This window comes from Terrapene carolina, unplaced genomic scaffold, assembly GCF_002925995.2.
Source record: "Terrapene carolina triunguis isolate 2854851 unplaced genomic scaffold, T_m_triunguis-2.0 Scaffold139, whole genome shotgun sequence".
In the NCBI taxonomy this organism is placed as follows: domain Eukaryota; kingdom Metazoa; phylum Chordata; order Testudines; family Emydidae; genus Terrapene; species Terrapene triunguis.
The window spans coordinates 1,609,965-1,623,628 of NW_020664490.1; the positions used below are offsets into that span (position 1 = coordinate 1,609,965).

Sequence of the window (13,664 nt, forward strand, 5' to 3'; positions counted from 1 at the left end):
ATGATCATCTAACAATAGCTGAAGATCCAACACTACCGCCAGATTGCACATATCTTCAGTCAAGGACAGAGAAATTATTCTTATCATACTTTCTGGCTACTTCTTCCAGCATCAGTTTTATCTGTATTAAGTTTCTGCCAGCTAGCTCTCATCCATGCCCCATAGCTCCCTAAAACACTAGGTCAGACAATCAATAGCACTGTCAAAGTTGTTGACAGAAAGAATGGAACAGAGTGTCATTAGCATACTGAAAGCATCACAGGCCACACATCCTCACAAAATCTCCTGATGACCTCATATACACACACACAACAGGAGGGAAGAAATGAGCAATTTCCACATGCCTTCTGGGAGCACTGGGACACAAGTAAGTAGAGGTAGATGGGGAAAAACCTCACCAAAACCAACAGGCAATTTTTTACTATCCTCACCCTCATCAGGACATCAAGTCAACCCTCATCCTTCTGCCACAGGGATGGAACCACCAATAAACAAATAAACTCCACAACACCACACCGGCCTCTCCTCCTTTTCAATAACAAATCACATCCTTCACCAAGGAACTCTTACCTTCAGAAGCCATTCACTTCCACACTTAAAAGACCCCAGCACCTCTCCACGAGTCTCGCCCCAGAGAGAGACAAATCCTATCCCCATTCTCCTGTCACAGGAATGGAAATACTGACTGAAACAGCCAGGGATCACCAGTACAGGAGCAAAAGAAAAGGAAAAACAAAACAAACCCTCCCAAATGAAGGTAAATTCCCACTCCTGGTACAGTTGCAATGCATGTGGACGTGATGGTTTCTCTAAAAAGAGACACTCTCCTCTCTTTTATTCCAAATGATCCACTCTACTGAATTGCAGGTTCTCCTTAGGTACAATCCCAGTAGTGAGAAAGTAAGAGTAGACTGCTGTGATGTACAAGTAAAGAGAAAGCACCACTACTCATTTAAGGAAAAGCGTTACTCAGAACTGTGCCAAAGAATTAATCAAAACGTTTCACAAACTCCAAACATATAAGTAAACAGACAACTGTTTATCTTACCTCCTCCTTTCAAGCCTTTTGACTGAAGGTTTAAGAAAATAAGATTTTCAGAATTCAGACAGTCCCCAACCTTAGTACAATCAGATAACTGAAATAGAAAAAAAACCGGAAGATCTTGATGTTATACATTCTCCAATATCAATACTTTGCAATGGCTTTTCTCCAGACATTTTGAGACTGTTAAGTACTTTTTAGATATTAAAATTTAGAGACCAAGTCTCAACACATTGCTTCAATATTTAGTCTCTAAATACATCATTCTGGTGTCTTCAATTGTGCATGACATGAGAGTGCAATTTTTTTCGGTTACATACAGGACAAAATTCTGCCCTCAGTTACATGAATGCAACTTCATTTGACTGCAATGGGAGCTATACCCATTTATGTAGGGGCAGAATTAGATTCCAAATGTTTTTTGTTCTCCTGTTTTGATTCTTTCCATTTGTCTTAATAATTTGCAATAGGTCTAACTTTCAGAATGCAAAGAATATAAATCTTAGATTATGTCTTTTACCTGGTGGTCTAACCAGCATTCCACAGATGAATTCATGATGTCAGTAGCTAGAATAGTAAATGACTATGAACATGTAATTCTAGGAAATGCAAAAAGCTTCTGTAAAGTGCTTTATAGCCCCAGATGCTTAATAAATCATTCTGATTGCAAATGTGCCTTCTTTTGTTTGGAAAGTGGCACATTGGGGCCACTACTGGACACAAAAAATAACAAGACAATAAATCATTTTAAGGAACAGGTCAAAAAAGACCTGTATACATATACCATATGCATATATTAGATGCACACAGCATATATACCCGCAAAGGAGTATTTATAGGCTTGGAAGGATTAGATTTTTATTGGTAAGTGTTGATAATTGTTGATTTCACCATACACACATGAACTGATGGAAAAGTATTTCCATCAATAAAAATGGAGATTTACAAATAGGTAAAGTAAGAAAATTCTGTTTGAAAACTTAAAAAGTATGATCTAGGGATATTTAGTTAGGGATATTGATGTTGATACCTTGTATTTTAACAGTTATGAAGTTCTAACTGTTTGAATCTCAATATCTACTGTCATTAAATAATTATTGTTTGAAACCCTGCCCCAAAATGTCCTCCAACTGTGAAAATTTAAATTGATACGAATAAAAAAAATGCTTAAAAGTCATAATTTGGTGCAACTGTGAAAATTGAAATAGATATAAAGCAAAAATGCTTAAAAATAAACATCAATGTTATCTGTAAAAATTATTTTAAAAAAAGAAAAAAAATCGGCTAAGCCTAAATATATATGGGTGATGTAATCTCAACTTGGATCTAAAACTAGCAATATCACAATGGAACAATGAATGAAACTATAGTACTCTGTAAGAGGATATACAGCAGCAAAACTATATTGCAATAAAACAACTGAAAAATTTGATCATTTCGGCCCTCTTCTGCCCATGCAGACCTCTGCACTCATATGTTGAATCAGGGCCTAGTTGTCTATCAAATCCTTTAATAGCTATATTTCTGCTAGATTGTGATTGCATTTGGCAGGGATTGACTCAAAAATGACAGAATTCCTCATTATGCATCCATACAATAGATCAGGGGTCGGCAACCTTTCAGAAGTGGTGTGCCGAGTCTTTATTTAGTCACTCTAATTTAAGATTTCGCGTGCCAGTAATACATCTTAACATTTTTAGAAGGTCTCTTTCTATAAGTCTATTTAAATTAAAATGCAGAGCCCCCCGGACCGGTGGCCAGGACCCGGACAGTGTGAGTGCCACTGAAAATAAGCTCACATGCCGCCTTCGGCACGTGTGCCATAGGTTGCCTACCCCTGCAATAGATTATACTCTGAGAAGATACCAGTACTCATAGTATAGATACCACAAATAAAATTATAGGTTACAGTGAGACATCTGTTATTTGTGATGTTACATTCTAAGATATCTTCAGTGAGCCTGAAATAATCAAGATGATTTAACAGAGAGAATTTTAAATAGCCACTGCCAACTTGAAATCTAGTCAATTTCAAATAATTAGCTAGAATTAGCTTCAGTTTATAGTGAAGTTCATAACGTAACTACTTTCGATCTTATTGCAATAGATAAAAATGAATTAATCACTTGGCTGGATATAAGTGATTGCCTAGTGACCTGTGATCATTACTTGATTACATTTGGTATTAGCAAAGGAGTGTCCCACCCTCTGATATATATTCCTGGTGATTCAAAAGGGCTAACCTCCCAAAAATGAGAAAAATGAGCTAAACCGATTTGGAGTTAAAAATTAGACAGAAAAATGTGAATGAAAATTAGGAATGTTTTAAGGAGAGTTTATTAGAGGGCCAAAAAGCCACAATTCCACAATCAAGAAAGATGACAACTTTGGCTAAAAGTCCATCCTGGTTCAGTGCTGAAGTGATGGCAGCAATTAAAATAAAGCAATATTTAACAAGGGAAAAAGAGAGAAATATAGCAATCAATATGAATTAGAAGATATGAAGTGCAGAAAATTGATAAGGCAAGCTAAAGCCATTAGGGAAAAATCCACGGCTGCCAGTGCTAAGAATAATAAAGAGTTAAAGTATATTAGAAACAAAAGAAATTCAAGCAATCCAATAGGCCCATTATTAAAGATGAGATGGTAAAATTGTTAAAGGCAGAAGTGTTAAATTAATACTTCTGTTCTTTATTTGAAAAGAAGCTGAATCATTTACTCCCCACACAAGGATAGTAAAAGACTTTCTAGTCCTTTCGTAACTAAGAAGGATGACAACATCTGCTTTGGATAAACATTTTTAAAATTAGCAGGTCCAGAAAACTTACACCTAAAAAGTCCAGAAAGAGTTGGCTGAGGAGATCTCTGGCCCACTGATGTTAATTTTTAAATAAATCTTGGAATGCTGGGGAAATTCTAGAAGACTGGAAGAATGCTAATGGGGGGCCACTCTTCAAAATCAAGAGTGGATACATTTCTGGAAATATGCTGTATCTATACACAAGATATTGGGCTCGACATAGCGGTAGCTGGAGGAAATTTAATGGCCTATGTTATAGGTCAGACTAGAAAATATAGTAGTCCCTTCTGACCTTAAACTCGATGAATATAAGTCTATTTGCCCCTGACTCTCTGTGCCAATGTTTGTAATTTCAAAATCATATTTTCCTCATTATAAATGTTTTTTCTCTCCTTGTTTGTGCTGTGAAAAACCCATAATCAGGGGAAACTGACTATAGTTAAGCTTTTATAGTGAAGATGACTATACACAAAGTATTGTCAAATGCACAAAGCAAACAAAAAAATAAACTTTTTTTTAATCCTTTTCAATCACAGCAATTTTAAGTGCTACTTGTAACAATAGCAGATAAAAAAAATCAATGGCAGAAGTGTTATACTTAAGTTGATGCTATCTTTGTAAAGTGTGCCTTTACAATAGTTAAAGTTTATGCCCGGAATCTTTCAAACACTTATTGTCAGCAGCAGCCTTCTCCCAGCTCCAAAGCATGCACTGCCACTCCCAGTTTTTTGCAAGTTTTATTTTCTTTACAGATGTTAACAAACGGAAAAAGTCTTTTAACCCCTTCCTTAGCCTGAGGCATAGACGACTCATGCCTTCTCATACTGGAGGGGCACAATCTAAAGGGGAGGACACATAACTGCCCCACATGTTTCTTCATCCCAACAACCCCCCTGCCCTGCACCCAGCCGGGGTCTGCCATTCTCTCCCCACCCCGTGTTACCTGTGGGGATGAGGAAGGGGAGGGGAGGCTCTCTTCTTCTCCCACTGCGCCCCATCCCCCCACCCCCACCCCACCCTCCGTGGCATGTTCAGCCGCTCTCCCTGGCAGCTGGGCCTGGGCAGGGGGTGGGACGGAGCTGCTTCTCACATGGCTCAAGCCAGCCACTCAGGGTTACTGCTCTGTGCATCACAGCAGCTGCCTGAGAGAGCCTGGCAGTGCCCCCACCTGAGCCCAGCTGCCAAAGACAGGGGCAAAGCGAGCTGGAAATGTGCTGGGGGGAGAGAGGGGGCTCCAGGTCTCTCAGCTCTTGTCGCCAGCAGATGGGCCTGGGGACAGTGCCCAGCTGCCAGGGACAGGGACCAAGCATGCTGGGGGGCAGGTGCAACAGGAGGACAGAGCCCCTCTCCCTCCCTGCCTTGGCAGGCCAATCTGGGGGGGGCACTTGACCCCACATGCCCCCACCAACACGTCACCTCTGGCAGGCTTCAGGGCCACCCCTCCCAGAGGTCTCTGGTACTCCTTCTCCTGGCAGCTTCCCAATTTAAGTCAACTCAGCTCCCTTCCTGAAGCCCTAGGATGGCTTCTCTTAGCCCCCGGCCCCTTGCTCCAGGGACCCACCATAGGAGCTAGCTCCACTTCAAAGTGGCTTCCCTCCCCAGAGAGCAGCCTGTCTCAGTTCTATCCCCCAACTGCCCGTTAGCAAGCTTTAATAGGCCCAGGTGCAGCCTCTTTTAGGAGAAGTTTTTAAACTAAGGGCTATGGCAAAATAAGGACCCTCTTTAAGGAGGCGTTTTTAAACTAAGGGCTGAGGGAAAACTGACAGGAGCAGAGGGACACACAGTTCGGACAGAGACATCCCATAGGGGAGGATCTATTAACTAGGATTCTCTATATCCTAGTAAAGAGAAGAGGATAGAAGTTGATAAAGTACAGGTAGAAATTGAAGAGAGACAGTCAAATGAAAGAGAGTCCCATTCAATTACATCACATGAAGGCAGACAACTAAACAAGGACAAATGTTATAAGTGCTTGTATACAAATGCTAGAAGTCTAAATACTAAGATGGGTGAACTTGAGTGCCTGGTATTAAATGAGGATATTGACATAATAAGCATCACGACTTGGTAGAATAATGACAATCAATGGTATACTGTAATACCAAGTTTCAGAGTGGTAGCCGTGTTAGTCTGTATCAGCAAAAACAACGAGGAGTCCTTGTGGCACCTTAGAGACTAACAAATTTATTTATGCCCAAATAAATTTGTTAGTCTCTAAGGTGCCACAAGGACTCCTCATTGTTTTTGTAATACCAAGGTACAAAATATATAGTGTAAGCAGAGTCAGGATGAGCTCTACCCTGACATCTGGTGGTGAATTATGGCGAGTGTGGAAAAGAACTCTAGGGGCTGATCTTGTTTGCATAGGCACACCCACTCGCCTGGCATGAAACAACAGCAACTGAAAGTGGTTACTTTGGCTGGTGTGGGATCCCCAGTTTCTCTATTATTGGGGCAGGAAGAATAAAGTTTTGTTACCCTGATTCTGTGAATCAAGGCCAGTGGAACTGTTGTATGACAGAAGGACTGAGTGAGTCCTTCACCATTACCTAAGTAGCACTTGCTTGACAAGGGGCATGGGTTACAAAACCCAGTGAATTGAGAGAGGATGGGGACAGGTATTTGTACTGGATGGTATGGGCCCCTGCTGAGGGTTTGAAACACCAATTGCACCACCTCCTCTCTCCACTGTTGAATGTCAGAGCTAACTTTGACTCTATTAGGAGTCTAGTTACAGGCTGCTGAGCTGAATTCACTTTGGGCCAATGGTGCACCAGCACTGGGGCTCCCCTACTATATATGAGCTGAAATTGCTAAGAGCTGAAATCACAAAAGAGCGAAAGTTATTAAGAGCTGAGATCACTGAGTGCTGTGTTAACTAGTGGGGGAGCCTGAAGCTATATTGCTCAGCAGCTGGCGGAGCAATTTGTGGGGACGACTGGAGGGGCAGCGAGCGGCGTGGAGCCTTGTTGGGCCGGTTGGAGTGGCCCAAGGAACGGCGCGAGCGGAGCTGTTTGCGGGGACGGCTGGAACGGCTCACAGGTCGGTGAGCAGAGCGGAGCAGCTTGTAGAGTGGAGCAGTTCGTGGGATGGCAGGAAAGTGGACTGGCTCGTGGTGAAGGCTGCGGCGGAACCCCCATGGAGAAACAGACGGCTGGCCAGCCTCGGATCACGTAAGGTGCCCCTTAACACCCTGCATGCCCCCCCCTGTTTTTTACTCTGGGGTGGCACTGACCAGGGACAGAGACTTTGGGGGTTGTTGGACTTTTGGGACATTGGGTGGTTGCTGGACCCAAGAGACTTTGGGGGTGTTGGACTTTGGGGACTCTGGGTGATTTTTTGGGTTGCTGGATTCAAGAGCCAAAGGGAAAGGACACAGCCCAATTTGCTGGGGTGGGTTTTGCTCATGCTTTGTGTTATGAATCCTGTTTGTGGTGTTTTTCTAATTTTATGCTGATGTCGTTTACCTCATGTTATTAAACATTTTCTGCTACACTCAGACTCCGTGCTTGCGAGAGGGGAAGTATTGCCTCTTAGAGGCACCCAGCGGGTGGTATGTAATTGTCCCAGGTCACTGGGTGGGGGCTCAAGCCGGTTTTGCATTGTGTTATTGAAACGGAACCCCTAGATACAGAACCCGGCCCTTGTTGCTGCCAACTTAGATGGGCAGAAGGGTTACAATAGGAATGACAGAATAGGTCATGCTGGTGAGGGAGTGGCACTATCTGTGAAAGAAAACATAGAGCCAAATAAAATAAAAATCTTAAATGAATCCAACTGTACTGTAGAATCTCTATGGATAGAAATTCCATGCTGGAATAATAAGAGGACAGCAATAGAAATATATTACCGACCACCTGACCAAGATGATGATGGTGATTGTGAGATGCTCAGGGAGATTGGAGAGGCTACAAAAACATAAAAACCCAATAATGGGGGATTGCAACTATCCCCATATTGACTGGGTACATGTCACCTCAGGACAGAATGCAGAAATAAAGTTTCTAGACTCCATTAATGACTGCTTCTTGCAGCAGCTAGTCCTGGAACCCACAAGGAGAGAGACAATTCTTGATTTAGTCCTAAGTGGAGCACAGGATCTGGTCCAAGAGGTGAATAGAGCTGAAACACTTGGTAATAGCAACCATAATATAATTAAATTTAACATCTCTGTGTAAGGGAAAATTACCAAAGAAGCCCACCACTATAGCACTTAACTTCAGAAAGGGTAAGGACACCAAAATGCAGAAGCTACCGTATATACTTGTTCATTAGCTTGTTTGTTTATAAGCCGACCCCCCAAGATGGATAGGAAAAAATAGCAAAAACTGTATGACCCTTTCATAAGCCGACCGTATATTTCAGGGGTTGGCAAACTTTGGCTCCTGGCCCATCAGGGTAAGCCACTAGCGGGCCTGAACGTTTTGTTTACCTGGAGCGTTCGCAGGCACGGAGCCCCTCAGCTCCCAGTGGCCGCGGTTTGCCGTTTCCAGGGAGCTGCAGGAAGTGGTGGCCAGAACATCCCTCAGCCCGCGCCACTTCCCGCAGCTCCCATTAGCTGGGAACGGTGAACCGCGGCCACTGGGAGCTGAGGGGATCCATGCCTGCGGACGCTCCATGTAAACAAAATGACAATGTATTAGATATTCAATTCAATAATTCCATAGAGCTTAAAATCATCAAATTTTGGTGTAGACCCATTGATAAGCCGACCCCTGCTCTTTGATGCTTCACTTTTTTACCAAAAATATTCGGCTAATGAACGAGTATATACGGTAGTTAAATGGAAATTAAAAGGAACAGTCACAAGAGTGAAATGTCTGCAAGCTGCATGGAAACTTTTTAAAAATACCATAATAGAGGCTCAAATTAAATGTATACCCCAAATTAAAAACAACAGTAAGAGGACTAAAAAATGTCCCCATGGCTAAACTACAGAGTGAGAAAGGCAAAAAGGCATCCTTTAAAAAGTGGAAGTCAAATCCTACTGAAGAAAGTAGAAAAGAGCATAAACTCTGGCAAGTCAAAAATAATTAGGCAGGTCAAAAGGGATTTGAAGAGCAACTAGCAAAAGATTCATACACTCACAGCAAAAATTGTTTTAAGTATATCAGAAGCAGGAAGACTGCCAAATAATCAGTGGCGCCACTGGATGATGAAGGGGCTAAATGAGTGCTCAAGGAAGACAAGGCCAATGCGGAGAAACTAAATGAATTCTTTGCATTGGTCTTCACTGCAGAGGATGTGAGGAAAATTCCCACACCTGAGCCTTTCTTTTTAGGTGACAAATCTTAGGAACTGTCCCAGATTGAAGGGTCAATAGAGAAAGTTTTGGAACAAACTGATACATTAAACAGTAATAAATCACCAGGACCAGATGGTATTCATCCAAGAGTTCTGAAGTCATTCAAATATAAAATTGCAGAAATACTAACTGTATGTAACCTATCACTTAAATTAACTTCTGTACCAGATGACTGGAGGATAGCTAATGTGAAGCCAATTTTTTTTCAAAAGCTCCAGAGGCAACCCTGGCAATTACATGATGGTAAGGCTAACTTCAGTATCAGGCAAATTGGTAGAAACTAGAGTAAAGGACAGAATTATCAGACATGTAGATGAACACAATGTGTTGGGGAAGAGTCAACACGGATTTGTAAAGGGAAATCATGCCTCAACCATATATTAGAATTCTCTGGGGGACTCAACAAAGATGTGAACAAGGGTAAACCAGTGGAGATAGAGTACTTGAACTTTCAGAAAACTATCAACAAGGTTCCTCACCAAAGGTTCGTAAGCAAACAGTCATGTTATAAGAGGGAAGGTCCTTTCATGGATCAGTAACCGGTTAAAAGACAGGAAACAAAGGGTAGGAATAAATGCCCAGATTTCAGAATGGAGACAGGTAAATAGTGGTATCCCCTAGGGATCTGTACTGGGACCAGTGCTGTTCAATATATTCATGAATCATCTGGAAAAAAAGGGTAAACAGTGAGGGCTGGGGATTTTGGGGAAGGGGTTCGGAAGGGGTGGAGTTGGGGCGGGGCTGGGGGCAGAGGGGCACGAAAAAAAAGGGGGGGGCGGCCAAAAATTTTTTTGCTTGGGGCAGCAAAAATCCTAGAGCTGGCCCTGCCCTCTCCAAGGGTTGCAGCTGTCTGGAGGTGCTTGCCTTCCACGCCTTCCTCATTCACACCTCATTCATTCAACAGGGCAATTGATTACAAAGTGGAGGGGAAGATCTTATTCTACTTTTAGCAAAAAGACATTTTTCTTTTACCTTAATTATACTACCTTAAGGGGCCCGCTATAACAAATTACCGAGGTTCAATACTGCTGTTTCGGTGGGGTGGCGCTGGGGAAGGAGGGTTTGTTTCCGCGGGGCAGGTGGCGCTGGGGGTGGGGGTGGGGGGAGGGGTGTTTCGGCAGCGCTGGTGGGGTTGTTTCCGTGGGGCGGGTGGCCCGGGAGGGGTGTTGTGTTTTGGGGGGGCTGGGTGGCGCTGTGGGGGGAGGGTTGGCAGCGCTCGGGGGGTTTCGGCCCTCAGCTGTTTTCTTTGGAGTAATATGGCCCTCACCGCTTTATGAGTTGTGCAGGCCTGGTTTAGATGATCTGACTTATTTTTGGGATGAAAGCTATGATTGATTGGAAGCTGACTGTAATAAATTAGGAATACTGTTTCTTGACTGGGCTTTTGTGTTGTTTACTGTATCCATATACTGAGTTAATTCAATAGCAGATTTGCCAGGAAATGCACTCAAAACGGGGAAGGGGTGGATCCTGATACACACTTCCTTGCAAACACTTTTAGGCCAATACAAAAGCATTTGATGCTCTGGCTCTAATCAAACTGGGCTTTAAAAAAAACCACCTGTGGGAAGAGAAAACAAAGACTAGATTTAAAGGAACACACTTCCTTAAGGGGACAGATAAGGTTGAGCTAAGGTAAACCCAGACTCCAGAGTTTGAGGTGCCTGGGGTAAGACAGGCCTACCTACGACTATAAATAAGATAGACAAGTGTAGATCTTTTATTGTTTTAATAACATCTTCTCTTATGTTATGCTTTATTCCTACTGTTAAGTTTAAACAATACTTCATTTTAAGATGTCTGTTTGGGGTCACTGCTGGCCACAAGCTCCTGAAGAGAAGAACAGTAGATACTCAAACCCAGTCAGAGCTATTGTGGTAATACAGTTGATACACAGCCTGGAATCTAGTCTAAAAGTGGGAGAATTGCATGATTCTACTACAGGGAGACAGAAGCACAAGGCCTCATACAGAAGGGGGGATGCACTCAGAGAGGCCAGAAAAGGGGTCACAGATGCAATTAGCCCTGTCACCATGACAACTTACACTCAAGATTATTTTAACTGACTAGATCTGTCATCTATAAATAAAGCAAACTTCACTTTATTTTTAAAGGGGAAAAAGTTTTACAGCAGATCATTCTACCTACTCAGTGTATACGACAGTGGGAGAACCTGGCCCTAAGCAACTAGAGTTGAAAAGGTTGAAAATAACTTTTATAATTGCCACGATAGAGAAGAAAAAACCTTTATTTATAGTCTTAATTATAAAAACAAAAATATCAGACTAACTATTCAAGACTCTTTAGTGACTAAATGTTTCCAACCAAAAGACATAGTTCAGTAGTAATGCCAACCAAAAAAAGTGTTGCTCAGACTCTCGGCTTCCTGTTACATTTCAGAGGGTGATGTGCTAACACCTCTTTCCGGTACCACAAAATGGAAACGGAGGGCTGAGGAGAGTAAAATCAAGAAACCTGTGACCAGTGTGGATTTGATTTAAATCACTAGTCAGAAAGACTCGATTTAATCATGGTTTTCTACATAAAGTGCATTCTTGTTGGTTGTTATAACCTTAATACATATTCTTCACAACTCAGAGATAGATATAGGTTTTATTTTTAGAACATCACCAGACAGTTTGCTGTTGAAGAAAAAAATCCAGAATACTTAACGTTGTTGTTTTAGTTAAATAAAAAAATTTAAATGTCTGTGTCTGGTGATGTTCTCCTCCTAATACAGCATGGCAAGAAAATCCTCCAAATATTAATGATTAGCCTGTTGAATTGGAGATAGTTCACCTCACAATGACTTCATAAATATCTGCTTCAATTACCTTTGGTAAATGAAATAATCAAACAATCATTCATTTTCTGATATAGCTGTAAAACTAATCTGAAAAGTTTTCAAAATAAATCATTGTTAAAAAATGTATAGTGTGTACCTTCTAAAAATGAAACCTACATCTATCTCTGAGTTGTGAAGAATATGTATTAAGGTTATAACAACCAACAAGAATGCACTTTTATGTAGAAAACCATGATTAAATCGAGTCTTTCTGACTAGTGATTTAAATCATGATTTAAATCAATTTGGTTTAAATCAAATCCACCCTGCTCCAGATGCTCCTCTAATATAAATAATCATCAACCAACTATCTCAATGCTTTCCTTGCAATAGGCTACTTCATGCATGCACATACACCTCTACCCCGATATAACGCTGTGCTCAGGAGCCAAAAAATCTTACCGTGTTATAGGTGAAACCGCGTTATATCGAACTTGCTTTGATCCGCCGAAATGCGCAGCCCTGCCCTCCCCCCCCCCCAGCGCTGCTTTACCGCGTTATATCCGAATTCGTGTTATATCAGGTCGCATTATATCGAGGTATAGGTGTATTATATTTAATGCTTTAAACATTTCAACTCTGCATTGTCTTCATCAGGGAAAGCAGGGATGCTTCCAAGGCAACGTGTAAATGGTATATCAGTCTGGCAGCCAGTCACAGGTCACAGAAGGACACTCACCTCTCTCCCAAGGTGCCACAACTGCTGCTCAGCGACAGGAAACCCGGTTTCTGAATTAATTAATGCCTTTAGGTGTCCGACAGCCGCAGAAGGAGGCACCTCGAATGTCTTGCAGCCCAGGCAGTCATGGAGCACGGTCACCCTGGCCAACCTGCGGAACACAAGGCAGAGGAGCTCAGGGTGGGAGGTGACAGGAGAGAGCTCCCGCTGTCACTAGCTCACCCGTGCCCAGCTGGGGGAGCGAGGGAGAGGTCCCACCTCGCCCCAAGGGTGACCAGACATCCCGTGATTATCAGGACCGTCTCGATATTAGGGGCTTTGTCAACAATACCCCCGCCCCCAAAAAAGTGTCCTGATTTTTCACACTTGCTACCTAGCCACCCTACATCCTCCAGCTCTTCAGCCAGGCAGCATCAGCCTGGGCTTCCCCCACAAGCGCTGAGCCGCAGGGAGGCACCAACAGGCGGGGCCCTTGCAGGCAAAGACGCCGCTTCTCGGGAGAGAGGATGAAGCTCTGACCGGGACAGGACCCGCTGGCCTTGGAGGCACGGGCGGGGTGACGGGCATGGCGAAGGCTCCGGGGATCCCGAGCGCTCCCTGCCCGCTGTGAGGCTGCGACAGCCGCCGCCGCGCTCGGGCGGGGAGGAGCCGCCGAAGCGGAACCCGGCCGGAGGGCCCCGCTCCGGGAGCCGCCTCCCACTCCCGCCCGGTGCCGCAGACCCACCGCCCTGCCCCGCACTCACATCCCCCCACGGCCGCGGTCACTCAGCCAGGAAGCGGCCGGGCGCGTCCGCCGCTCAGTGACAGTTCGAACCCGCCACGCTCGCGCCCAGCGGCCCCGGACACAAAGAACCGTTAGCTGCGGCACCCGCCGGGCCCTGTCCCCCACGCGGCGCCGCGGCTCCACACATGGCCAGGGGGCGGGACTGAGCACGGGCGGCCCCCAGCGGGGACGGGCCAACACAGATCTCTGCAGGGGAGGCGGCTGTCACA

The 13,664-nt window shown here is 43.7% G+C and overlaps 1 protein-coding gene across 1 annotated transcript in view; it reads right to left on the minus strand.

Annotated features, from left to right (window-relative positions):
* LOC112112900 (sacsin-like) overlaps positions 1-13,664 on the minus strand; it is a 138,306-nt gene that overhangs the window by 66,589 nt on the left and 58,053 nt on the right. Inside the window, exons 5-6 of the mRNA XM_026653446.1 lie at positions 12,672-12,822; positions 1,049-1,136 (exon numbers count right to left, since the gene is read on the minus strand). Coding sequence (XP_026509231.1) covers positions 1,049-1,136; positions 12,672-12,822 — 239 coding nt within the window. The remainder of the gene's footprint in view (positions 1-1,048; positions 1,137-12,671; positions 12,823-13,664) is intronic.